The sequence below is a fragment of the Amphiura filiformis genome, chromosome 13 (genome assembly GCF_039555335.1).
Source record: "Amphiura filiformis chromosome 13, Afil_fr2py, whole genome shotgun sequence".
Taxonomy (NCBI): Eukaryota; Metazoa; Echinodermata; class Ophiuroidea; order Amphilepidida; family Amphiuridae; genus Amphiura; species Amphiura filiformis.
The window spans coordinates 2,863,285-2,877,060 of NC_092640.1; the positions used below are offsets into that span (position 1 = coordinate 2,863,285).

Sequence of the window (13,776 nt, forward strand, 5' to 3'; positions counted from 1 at the left end):
TTAACAACAACAAATCAAGCAAGGTTTCAAAGTTTGTGATATGTAGAATGAACTTTTGCAAACACATCAAAGTGTTATTTTTCAATTATTTATTGATTTAGATAATAAAAATTGATTCTTTTTTGGCTGCTTCGACCAAAATAAAAAGATTCAGAATTAAAATTCTACTATAACCGAGGTTCGAACCCACAATCTATGGATCCATAGTCCACATGCTATACCACTATGCTACTGTTATTTCTTTGTCAAGTTAGCTCAATCGATAAGGCGTTCGACTATGGTGCGAGAGGTTGCGAGTTCGAACCCTGGTGGTGCCTAGTATGCTCTCGTGGAAAAATTGAGTTAGCTTGAAATTCCCTTGGACAAGGAACTCACTGCTAATTTGTCTCGTTGTAACCCGTACGAAACTCGGGGAGCTGATCCTGGTTGCGATGGTTATTTGTGGAATGTCTAGTGTGTGCGCTCTTGAAGCAGCAAAGTCCCCGAATTGTTGTTTAATGGTTTATGGAATGATGTGGGGCCATAGTGGTCAGCAACAACCTGTAAAGTGTGCTGAGGCTTGTGGATCAACGTCTAGGCGTTGTGCCTGTGCGTAGCGCACTATAAATCACTGCGCTTTTTTTTTTTTTCTTTTTTTGGTCTACAATAGACCAAAAGGAAAAAGTAACTCGTAAATTTTGTCAGAACATTTCTGTCGACTGAGCTGACTTGCTACCTGTGCCATGCAGCGCCGGAGTTACCTTTTTTGGGGCCAGGCCAAAATTCGGAGGCCCCCAATCTCACCGTGAGGAAGGCATATGCACTCAAAGAGCCAAGTTTTGATTTATAAATATAGGCGCATACTATATCGACAGTGCTAGTGGCGTAGCCGAACATATTTTATTCTGATTTGAGACATTGCGCGCGAAGCACGGGAAAAATTATATATTTTGGACAATTTAAGCCCCCCAAAAGGTGTTCGCGTGCGAAAAATTATTATAGGCCTATATCAGACAATTTAAGCCCAAAATAAAGGTGAATTTTGCTATGTATATACAGAGCCAGTGCGCGTGCAAAATTTTGCAATTTTACCATATTTTGGTCTACATGCACAGTGCAATTTTGGGGCCACAAAATTTTTGAGGCCCTGTGCCCTGGCCCAATGGTAAATCCGGCCGTGGCCCCATGGCTAATCTCCATTGGTGCCGATGCAGGGCGCAGAGGGGTAATGGGATGCGGACATATTTTGTCGATCTTGTAAAATCATTATATAAATTTCTTTGTCTACATCAGCTCAACGTGCCTGGCCAACATCATTGTAGGCCCACAATATATACCGGCCCAAAATACGAACTTATTTTTTTTAAATCCCATCGCTCTCATGTGACGTTAGAGACACATGTGCATCTCTATACTCTAACCACTGGTACCTCTCACCTCTCCCACTCCCTTCCCTTCTCTCCAGGGGCATAGCCAGCTTTCTTGGTCAGGAAAAATAAAATTTGGAAAACAATTGCTGCTGAAAAAATTGCAGTTGCATCGAGACGATATGCGCGCGTAATTTGACACTATATTAGCCCATGATCGGGTGAAATTTGATAGAAAAGGGTTTCCTTGCCCTTTTCCCTTTCCTTTGCCCTTCAGATTTTCTCTTTCATTTTTGGGCAGAGGGGCACTTTTTTCTTTCATTTTTTGTCAGGGGGGCGGTCTGCCCCGTCCCCCCGCTGGCTACGCTACTGCCTCTCTCTCCCTCCCTCCCTCCCTCCCTCTTCCCCTCCTCTCTTCTTTTCTCTCTCTTTTTCCTTTTTTTAGGGATCGCCGGGGGGTGTCGCACCCCACACCCCATGGCGACGGCCCTACCCCCACCCCATGATGACCCATTCGAGTTCTAGATCGAGTTCTGCCTGGTTTGGAATGTCGTTCACATATCAAATAAATTGGACATATAATACAATTTTTATGGCAAATTATTAAAATTTAAATTATTTATTGCTACAGCCTGTCTCAAAAAAAATTGTGCAAGTGAAAAGCGCCCTCTGTGGCAATTAGAAAATACCGTTGTGACATAATGCTTATATATCGACGTCAAGGGCATAGTCTTAGCTCTCAAATACCGTTTAGTCTGTTCAATTTGCTTATTTTAATCTCGAGATATGCTTACTTAGGCCGTGTAAAATTAATATTTTGGTTCTCGTCCCCTCCCTCCTCAATTTCTGGGATTTGTCAGATTTTTTGATTTTTAGATTTTTCAATTTTTTAGACTTTGGAATGATTTATGAAATCTTCATACATATAAATAAGTTTATTAGAGAACAAGCATCACTTCCAAGTCTTTTTGTGGTACTCTACACTCTCAGAACATTGGTTAAAAATTTTAACCAACTTGGTTAAAATTTTAACCAACCATGTATTTACAGGTGAACAGCCCAACAGTTGGTTATATTGTTAACCAACCTGGGTTGGTTAACAATATAACCACAGGTTGGTTAAAAACATTGACCAACTACTGGTTAACATTACGGTAACCAACCAGTTGGGTAAAGCATGTTGGGCAAAATGGGCAAAATATAACCAATAGTTGGTTAAACACTATGAATGGGAAGTTCATTTCATTGTTCATATTTTAACCAGTTGGAGACATTTGAAGGTAGGAAATTATATTATAAACATTTTATCGGGTATAACACTTAGTTTAAGTGTGTGCGAGGCCAGACTGTGAGCAAGACTTACGATGCTTTATCGACGACAACTACCACCACAACCGGTAAGCTTAAGCTTAAGCTTACCGGTTGTGGTGGTAGTTGTCGTCGATAAAGCATCGTAAGTCTTGCTCACAGTCTCGGCCTCGCACACACTTAAACTAAGTGTTATACCCGATAAAATGATATACTTTATAATATAATTTCCTACCTTCAAATGTCTCCAACAGATCTTGAAGACCCTGATCCACAGCTTTGCAGCAAGCCACTCATATCGGCCATCTCTTTGTTTTCTGAAATGCATTTTTGCCCAACACAATGACCAATCACAGTTCGCAAAGGAACACCATGTGACCATGGTTGGGCAAAACCATACTTTGCCCAACTTTATTGGCGGGAAAAGGATGTTTTTTTACCAAGGTTTGACCAACCATGTATTAAACTGTATTTTGCCCAACTTCAAGAATCTTAACCATTGTTGGGCATTTTTTAACCAACTGTTTTCTGCCCATTCATTTTTTATCCAATGTTCTGAGAGTGTAGTGGGTTTATCCTCAAAGAATCTCACATTTGAAAAAAAAAAAAAAGTGCCTCATCGTTTCCTCAAGCACTTTTGGAGAAGACCGAAAACTACTAACAATGCTAATTTTACATTGAAAAAAAAAAAAAAAAAACACCTCCTCCCTCATCAATTCATGAAAATCCTCTGGACGAGAACCAAAACATTAATTTTATACGGCCTTAACAACGAAAGGGTAAAATCACAATTGTGCCACTTTTACTATAGGGAAGAGGGCTGTACATGTAAATCAATGATAGCATCAAGTTTATCAAGAGTTCCTTCGTGAAATCAAAAGAATGCAGCAATTACACAACAATACAAAATTGTTTTTAATGTTTTATCATGATAAAGGTATAATGATTCTCTTTTTCCTATTACGACAAATTAAACGATAAATAAATATTTCACATGCTGCTGTAAAATTAAATACATGTGCATGTCAATGATTTTACCATGGTAAATACTGTTCTTTTTGTCATTCAAGACATGTGTTAATATGAGATATATGAGATATGTTAAAAGACAAACAAATATTAGGCCTACACACTTCGACAAGTTCATGAAATTTGACAAATTAATGAAATTAGACAAAATAGTACACGCGCGCTCGTGTTGATGCGTCTAATGCACGAGTCTCGAAGGGGGAAGTGCATTAGACGCATCAACATCAGCTATCATTGATTTACATGTAGGCCTACAGCCCTATTCCCTAGTAAAAGTGGCACAATTGTGATTTTACCCTTTCGTACTTAACTAAACATAGGCCCTATCTCGAGATTAAAAAGAGCAAACTGAACAGTACAAACGGTATTTGAGAGCTAAGACTGTGCCTTTGACGTTGATGTAAGCATCATGTCACAATGGTATTTTCTAATCGCCAAAGAGGGCGCTTTTCACTTGCACAATTTTTTTTGAGACAGGCTGTATAGGCCTATGCTACATCCACAGTGTGCTACATCATAGATTTTAAAATCTGTGGCTACATCTATTAGATGAAAAAGGTCTGTTTTAAAGGTCTGTTTCTAACCCTTTTTCTTGGCTAAAGGGCCAGGGGCTGGCATTTTCTTCGGAAGGGGGGTCCCAAATGTGTCGGTGACCGGAGTCAATTTTTATGACCCCCCTAAGCGGGCAAAATTTTTTACGACCCCCCTTATCGCGGGTCGAAAATTTTATGACCCCCCCATCCAACTACACAGACTCAAGAATTTTTATTGCAAGTGTATAAGAAGGCGCGCGGAGCGTGTAAAATTTTTGCTTAGATTGTATGCACATTTCGCATTCTTTATTTTAAAAATTATAACCCCCCTATTTTGGGTCCGAAAATGCTATGACCCCCTGTATTTTTGGTACCCCCCCCCCCTCCCCCTTCCGAAGAAAATGCCAGCCCCCTAAATAGGCCTAGGCCTACATGTTGGAATAATCAATCAATTTATTGACATTCACCAAGTCAAATCTAAAAAACTACAATTAAACAACAAAGAAATACAAAACTACAAGTGATAAGAATAAAGGAATAGGCCTATATGCACGTACCACATGTATAAAATCCTTAGCCCCGTTGTCTTAGCCATATAAAACACCCTAAACCCATGTAAACAGCAGCTTTGCGCTATAAAATGGGCAGTTGGATGGGAATTTATCGTCTCTTGCCATGCAATGTAAACAAAAAGACTTGGATAAGTCTAGCACACACCCTGCTCACACCTACCAAGCACGAGCACAGTGAAAGCAGGACTCTGTCATTATCTCAATAAAGATTACGTAACATGAATTAAATTTGCATATAGCGTCCTCATCGTATCAAGGCTACACGTTTGTTGTATAACATACTGTGAACGGCGGTGTAGCGTACATAGTAAAATTAGTATACATACAGTTATATGCACACATACCCGGGCACACATAGTACTGTTATATACAGAGCCGCGTGGCGATCCATGTGCTAAACATAAAATAACATTTCATGCATGCACAGAATCTGTGATTGTGTGCACCGTAAAACACAGTTACCGGCCGGCTCAGCTGTTCTTTGAGTTTGACTTGGGCCTACAAGAACTACAATCATGGTTACTACAAAAACACCTAATGGAAGCACCAAATATTCTTTCTTGCAGGATGGGAAACTCACTCCTTGGTTACTGGTGTCGACGATTTCAGCTACTGTGGGGTGCTCATTACAATTCGGCTATGGAACCGGCGTTATGGCTGCCCCCTCTCCTGTGAGTAAATGTAATTATTTTGTAATGTTGATTTATGATAGCCTATACTATAATACTAGTAGGCCACTTAAAACGTTTAGGCGATGATGTAAAATCCACACCTGTCTAGCCTACACTGTAGCAATTCATATCCTGAGCATGTTGTGATAGGATATGTTTTAATATAATTATAGGGCCCCAGATAGGGCCCATGTTCTATTAAATAATTACAGGAGGTGGATATCATCATAAAAGTTTTTACCTGGCATGGGTTGATGGCCTTGACATGACCCCACTCCACTCTTTAATGATTGTCACTCTTTTAATAGTGATTCACTCTATAGTATTAGGAGTGATTTTCGGGAGTGGGTTTAACTCTTTTCATGCTTTTAGGAGTGATTTTCATTCTTTTAAGAGTGGTTTTACGCTCTTAAGAGTGATTTTGCTTTTTAGGAGTGATTTTTATTCATTTAAGAGTGGTTTCCACTCTTTCAGGAGTGATTTTCACTCTCGAAGTAGTGGTTTCACTCTTTTAGGAGCGATTTGCACTCTTAGACTGATTTCCGCTCTTTTTGAATGATTATCACTCTCTTAGGAGAGATTTTCACTCTTTTTAGAATCGAGTGATTTTCTCTCTTATGAGTGCTTTCACTTTTTAGGAGTGATTTCACTCTTTTAAGAAGTGATTTCACTCTTTCAGGGGTGATTTCACTCTTTAAGGAGTGATTTTTACTCTTAGGAGTGGTTTACTCCAGTTAGGAGTGATTTACTCTAGTGATTTTCAATCTTTTAGGAGTGATTTTCATTCTTTTAGGAGTAGGCCTAATTAACATAAGAGTGATTTCCACTCATTAAGGGAGTCATTTTCACTCTTTTTTGAGTGATTGTTACTCTTTTAAGAATGGTTTCTGCTCTTTTAGGAGTGATTTTCATTCTTTTAGGAGTAATTTTCATATGAGTAACTTCCACTCATTAAGGGGGTCATTTTCACACTTTTTTGAGTGATTGTTACTCTTTTAAGAATGGTTTCCACTCTTTTAGGAGTGATTTTCACTCTTTTGAAAAGAATAAAAATCACTCCTAAAATATTGAAAATCACAACTTAAAGAGTGAAAATCACTCCTAGAAGCTTGAAAAAAGAGACTAAAAATCACTCCTAAGAGTGAAAATCTCTCCTAAAAGAGTAAAAATCACCCATAAACGAGTAAAAAATCACTCCTACAAGTGTGAAAATGATTCCTAATAGAATGAAAATCACTCCTAAAAGATTGAAAATCACAACTTAGAGTGAAAATCACCCCTAAGAGAGCAAACCTCTCCTAAAAAATTGCCCCTGGTCATGAAGATTTCAATAGGAACCAGAGGTATTTGCATTTTAAAAAATCACTCCTGGCTCTATTTATTTCGAACCTTGACCCTGAATTTCACAGGATCATTGAGGAGGTAGAGACCAAATCTCAAGGTTGATTGAGAAAAATGTGAGGATGATGATGTTGATTGACGCAGATCTGATGTTGACGGTATCATCCTCCTTTAATGTTATTCTAGCCTATATACTTTCTCAAAGGTCGTACAAATAGGTCAGACACTAGTCTCTGTCCCAGTCAGCTTGTGCTCCTGATATGAAGAACCCAATAAGCCATCTGGGGCCGAGACTAATCAGATGTATGACAAACGGATTTTAATGTAAACGATAGACGACATTTGATACTGATATAGGACTCATGACGCGTGTGCGAAATGAATGTGGAAATGTGGAAGTTCAACTTGAACATGATGAAGGCGCAGGCTTCAGTCATATAAAACATGAAGGTCAAATCGACAGCTATGTTAGAGGGACCGGACAATTTTTTGTTCGGATCAATAGGGTCCAATATTAGAAAGCCAAACGGAGTAGGGACATAGGTAGACTGGAGGAAGGAGCTTAAAATATTAAGCTATTCGATTGCGACCAGGGACAAATCCAGGACCGTTCACAAACACGTGTTGGGGGCTGATCAAAAAAGGGGGGCTGAAATTTTGTTGACCCTCCTAAGGGGGGGATCCTGAAAAAAATGACCGCAAATGTTCCTGGGAAAATTTAGTTTAGATCCTGTGTCACACTGGGGTACTCTTAAAGGTGGCTTTGTTACATTTTGATGTGCAGCTTGGATTTCAAAACAATGTCTCTTGAGTATTCCTTCACTTAGAAGATTCAATTAGGTCTTAAATTGAGGCTAATTTATTCTATATTTCTCATGTTTTTATCCTGTTTTAAAATATGTTTTAATTATTTTCTTATGACGTTTGGCATGAAATGTGCCAAGGGTGGCTGAGGATTAGGGGGAGGAGGATTAGGGGGAGGGATTCATATCGTAAATTTGATTTAAAACCCCCATTAAAAATTTGAATCTAGTAAAAAAATGTCTAAATGAACCCCCAGACATCTAAACCAAGTAAATAAATACAAAAGTTCATTTAAAAGACCAATACTTGCTCAGAATGATTGTAAATGTGGAAAAAAGAGGTGGGGTTACACCCTCCCTACTTTGTGATTGTTTTTGCCAATGCCCGCACTCTCTCATTTTTTAACCGATTTCCATAAAAAAGGTGTCAAAATGCTCAGGATAGGAGGATGAACCACTTCAAATGAGATGTGTAGGTAAAATGTTTGAACCATTTCATTTTTTTACTATGTAACACAAAGGTACCCCAGGTTGTGACACGGGACCATAAGCTCTTCTATGGGGTTGACCCATAAATTTCATGTCAAAAAGGCGGGGGGGCTGAAATTTTTGAGGTATGTAAAGGGGGCCCTGAAATTTTTTTACGATGATTACGGTACCATTTTTTGCATGGATTAATCTAATTTAGATTTTAGGCCTAAATAATCACAATCTAATGGATTTGAATTTGAATTTATTAGATGAAAAAGTAGTTAACTAATTCAGATTAGCTCAATTTTAATCTAAGCTTGGATTTGTCCCTCGTTGCAGTCGAAATTCAGGGGCGTCGCTGGAACAATATGATTTGGGGGTGTAGAGCATGTTTTGCCGACGGAAATAAATTTTGCCTCCCTTCCTCAACTGCCCGAAAAGGTTGACCCAATATTTTTTTTCGGTCGTATGAAAAAGTGAAGAGCAAAAAAAAAAAAGGGGGCCTAGTATTAGCGCTAGCGCCCTAAAAGCCCTAAAACGTAGCAGCCAAAAAAATTTTTCGACGATTTTTTGCTCATGAGTAACTACTATCACATTAACAATTTAGCTATTCGGCGGCAAAAAAAAATCTACCTGACCCAAACTCCATAGCCCCCCCCCGATAATATATAATGGTGCGTCCCCTGACTATATGAACCGAGCTTACCCCCAGGATTGACGCCCGTGATTTAAAAAGGGCTCGTCTAGTGAAACATGAACAACTGGAGTAATTTATGTTCCCCATGTTTGCATGACGCATGCATGTATTTCGAGCTAGCCTGAGGTAAAAAAAAACTTCTCAAGTTTAAGATCAGCTGAAGATACGAAGTGGATGCATCTACATGTATACTATCCTTTGTCGTCATCCGCATAATGCAGACACTTCACCTTGTAACATTATTCTTTTGAAACTCGTCGTGTTGGGGCCACATGTCCTCTTTCCAAAAGGGTTCAAAGACCTTTTCTATCCGTGTTTTCATTTAGGGACGCACCGTGTAAATCTCTGAGGGGGTGTGGAATTTAGGTTGGGCTTATTTTTATTTTTTTCTACTGGCGAAATTTTCTTATTTTCAATTTTAATGTTGCCTATACCTTTTATAGATTTGAGATTTGGGTAGGGATTTTTTTTTTTAAAAACACTTATACACACTAAAAACTACGGGGTTATATTTTCCGTGGTCATTTTGAATTGACCACGTTTGGGGTTGTTTTGACCATTCAAGGGGGTTGTACTGTTTTAATTTGACCACATTCACGAGGTCATTTTAGCCACGACGAACGTGGTCAAAAACTTAGTGGTCATTTTGCCGATACCGTCGCGCATTGATATCAGTTTCAATCTTCCGCTTTGAAAATCTCAATTCATAAATGAGTTTAAACATGAGCTGCAATTAATGTTTGTTGATTAATAAATAAAACTAATTTTTTGACCGAAGTTACCCAATTTGTCAACTTTATAATGACTTGCATTTCGGAACTATTTGCACACACGGTGTGCATCGGCTCACGTGGTCACATCAGCGCCATATTTGTTCTGATTGTGCAGCTCAGCGGATTGTCGTGTGTGCTTGTAATTGTCTGCATGATGGAATATGAAAAGTTAGTTGAAAAGTGAGACTGCAAGGATGCATAGACCCTTGTCTATGCACGCAGATTCATTCCAATTTCATGCTGTCTTGGCTGCAGTTGTTAAGCTTAGGCCTATATCATGTAAGCTTATAATACGTGAACTGTCATAGGCGATGACTGACTGTGTGTGAGTGTGATACACAGATGCATTTTGCAGTTTGCTGTTTATGTAATGATTTCTCTGTGCAGAAACACACTTATGTCCTGGTGGGACCAGCATGACCATAGGCCTACTAAAAAATCCAAACAACCCCTAAATGTGGTTATTGAGTAACCCTATAAAACAACCCTTTCAAATGGGTCATTTCATTTGACCCCGAAATGAGGTCATTAAGTAACCCAATAAGGCAACCCTTTTGAAGGGGTCATTTCATTTGACCCCGAAATGTGGTAATATTTTGACCCCAATGGGGTTACTATTTGACCCAAATACGTAGTCATTGCAATGACCCCGACCAATGGGGTCAAAATGACCCCGTTAGTGGTATGGTGTTTAGTTGATAACTATGCTGGGGTCAAAAATGACCCCGTTTGGGTCATTTTTTGACCCCGTAGTTTTAAGTGTGTAGAGCATGAAATTACATGTGACACAATCACATATACCCCCCGGCTACCCTACTGTGCCTGATACCTGGGCTAGGAAAAATAATAGTCATTATTTTGTACTAGTCGACTGGTCCTCAAAGTCTTGATGACCCTTCCCTTCTTTTTTGGATTTGGTGGGGCGGTCTTAGAGGTGCCTGGCACCTGCTCCAGCCATTCACTGGACTTTTTAAAACAAATATTGTTCGTTTCATAATATTGTGTAATTTTTGATGTAACTTTATGTGCAATATTACATATTTTTGTGTAATTCTGTGCCAGTGATATAAAGTGTAATAAATCAAATAAATAAATTTAAATAAATAGTACCTATAAATCTATCGTATGCAAAATCATGCTAGAGTTATATAGCCAACAGAAAATAAGAGAAATATGACTTGATCTGTGGTATTATAACTAAGCATCCAAATTTAGCCTAAATCATTCAAATTTTTTTAGGCCTGTAATTTAATTCTCAATTAATCAAGAATTGAAACAGTCTGTAAATTTAGATTTTAAGGGCACACAACTACCATAATTTAGGCTATTTGGTGGTGCGAATTCTTAACTGCGGCCCAAAAAAATACGTGTATTTGTACCAATATGCCTACATGATTGCACCTACGAAGTTGCATGCATGTGCATCATTTTACACGGGCCCCATCAAAGCTCATTCCTGAGCTATAGATGAGAATATTTATTTTTGAAATTGTAATATGTATATAGGCTACAGAGGTCGCGGGTTCGATCCCCAGTCTGACCTTCTCCTTTTTCAGGGAGAGTAGGCCCTATAATACCGCAATCGTTTAAAATGATGTCGCTGCAGTAAATATCATGCACGGTATAAGAGAGCCTTGGCCTAATTGATATAGACCCTGATAGACATTAATGGTAGACAAACATGGCCATGTGATATGCTATTCAGATTTATGGCAAAGTAAAGTATTAAACATGTTTAGCGTCGCCTTCCGCTTCCTTTTTATGGATTCTGAAATTTTCCTTCCACCCGCTTTATTTCAGGGTTTTCTTTTTTTAATGTTTCAGAACTTTTTGCAATTAAATTTACTTTTGTCTAAAATAGGCATTTTTAATATCGCATGTAGACTTGCAAGAGTTTCTTCCTCAAGCTCAAGTATAACAGAACTGAATAGGCCTATATATATTGTTTTTCCAAAAAGCCCGGACGCTAAACATGTTTATTTTTTATTTGTCCTAATTCTGTAGACTAGACATTCTATACGTGTCCCGAAGACGTTTAGTGCAATTGATAGGCCTACGCTATTAGGGACCGTTCAATATTTACGCCGGGGGTGGGAGTTTTGACTAAAATATTGACAACAGTCGCGTTCCTCCCTCATTAGCTAAACATTTCGATTCCCCCATGTTTTCACCCTTTTCTCCATTTCCCCTCATGATTTGAAAATATTCCTCAAGACCTCCCCTAAAAAAATCGGATTCCCCCTTAACCCCCCCCCCCCCCTCCCACTCCTCCCGTGTAGGCCTAATTATATTAACATGAGGATATATGCATAAAGTAACACGTGATATTAAAGCAACCAAGTTTCAAACTTCAGTTAAAGCAAAAACCTATTGTGTCAACATGTCGTATGCCGTGATTTCAGGTAGATTGGAATATATAGGGCATCAATGGAAAGACTTATTCAAGTTACAATCCATATACCCCTATGAAAGTCTTGTCTTTAATGTTCACACAGGGAGTGTGAATTTCAAATGGGGTTACCTAAATGGAGCCGGGTGAGATTTAAGGTTAAGTTATGGATTCAACTAGAATAGCCCATTGTCTGTTGTTTAAATACAGACTTGACGTGATAATTGTAATTAGGGTTTAACTTCAGTTCACTCTGCTTCATTCAGTTCACTCATTCTATACAGAATAAAACATTACAAAGAAATTATCTCGGGGAAAGGTTAAACGACAAAAACATGATAAATGAACACTTTAAGTTATTCTCTGGTTATATATACAGATTTTCAGATATACATGAATTAAGGGGTCGGATCATAGCAACGTTTGCACAGTATTTTTGTGGGACCTGAGAGTAGGCCTACATCAGACACATCAAATTCTGAATAGAGCAATGTCCTGATGGTAATCAGTTTTTATATTTTTTGAAATTCGGGAATATAAATTTTATGGCAAATTAATAAAACTTGATATTTTTAACATTTGATAGTCCTTGAAGTAAACTTTATAAATCTAATGATAAATTATGTACTTAAAGTGTCTGTATCTATCTGGCCATCATTTGAAAATTGTGACATTTCGTATTGAAGATACATGTATATTATTTTCCCAAAAGACCCAAATTTCTAAAGGGGCAAAAAATATAGGTCTATCTTCAATACGAAACAATTTTCAAAAAAAGGTAAAGGGTACCCCATGAATACGTACCAAAAATATCTTCCCTCTCCTTTTGATTTTCCAAAAATCGCCCCCCTTTTTTTTTGCCTGCCAAAAAATCTTTTCCTCCCCATGCAATTCACATAGGCCTAATTCCGAAAAAATTATTACACCACCCCAGTTCAATGTCCTTCGCGGGAAATCAAATGGTGTGCCTATTCAGTAACATCCTCTTTAGTTACTAAAGGGGTGCAGCTCTCGTTTGCCACAAGGGGCGCACCATTAGATTTCCAGTGGGTGGCATGGGAGTTTAAAAAAAAAATGCCCACTAGTGAGACGATCAAAAAATCACCCATTAGTGAGACGAAAAAACATTTCCCCATTGATGAGTAAAAAAAAAATCCCCTACCGAACTTTGTATTAAGGTCCGATTAAATTGAAAGAAAAAAATTCGGCCAAAAAAAAAAAAAAAAAAATGGGCGCCAAAGGCAGCGAAAAAAGAAAATCACCCCCCCCAAAAAAAACACCGCACAATAATATTGTGCAATTTTACACTAGGCCTATATTTGTCTATACGGGTACGAATGTGTCACCGTTTTTGGGCACCTTTTTAGCGATTTTGGTATAGGGCCTATCGAATGGTTGGAGACCAATATGTCAAATTGGGCGCATTTAGGCAAAAGTGTCCTTTAAAGCGCCCAATTAGGGTAAATTTGGGTGCTTTTGGGGGTGTTTTTTTTAAAGGTATACTGATGGGTAGCAAAAACAGAAAAATGTAGGTAGGTATTACAATAGGTAGGCCCTATGCCTGCGTGACACCATGGATTTCATATAGCATGTGTCCCGGGGGGTCATTCACTACTTGACTTGCTACGCACCCGCGTCCAAGAAAAACGTCTAAAAGGGTACCGGGCATGTGTCCTTCACGGACCTGGGTAAACAAACAAACATCCCCCGTACAAAATATTTCGAAGCGGGCCCGAATGACTGAGCTCGAAAGTACATGTAGGCCTTTAGGCCGTGTAAAATTAATATTTTGGGTCTCGTCCCTCCCTCCTCAATTTCTGGGATTTGTCAGATTTTTTTTTTT

At 38.6% G+C, this 13,776-nt stretch overlaps 1 protein-coding gene across 2 annotated transcripts in view; it reads left to right on the forward strand.

Moving 5' to 3' along the window:
- Window positions 1–13,776, forward strand: part of LOC140167888 (solute carrier family 2, facilitated glucose transporter member 5-like) — a 64,211-nt gene that overhangs the window by 20,402 nt on the left and 30,033 nt on the right. Inside the window, exon 2 of one of the 2 annotated variants that reach the window (XM_072191175.1) lies at window positions 5,355–5,459. In XM_072191175.1, the coding sequence (XP_072047276.1) occupies window positions 5,355–5,459 (105 nt within the window). Of the gene's footprint in view, window positions 1–5,052; window positions 5,460–13,776 lie in introns of those variants that run through there. The other variant, XM_072191174.1, reaches the window with a different exon arrangement.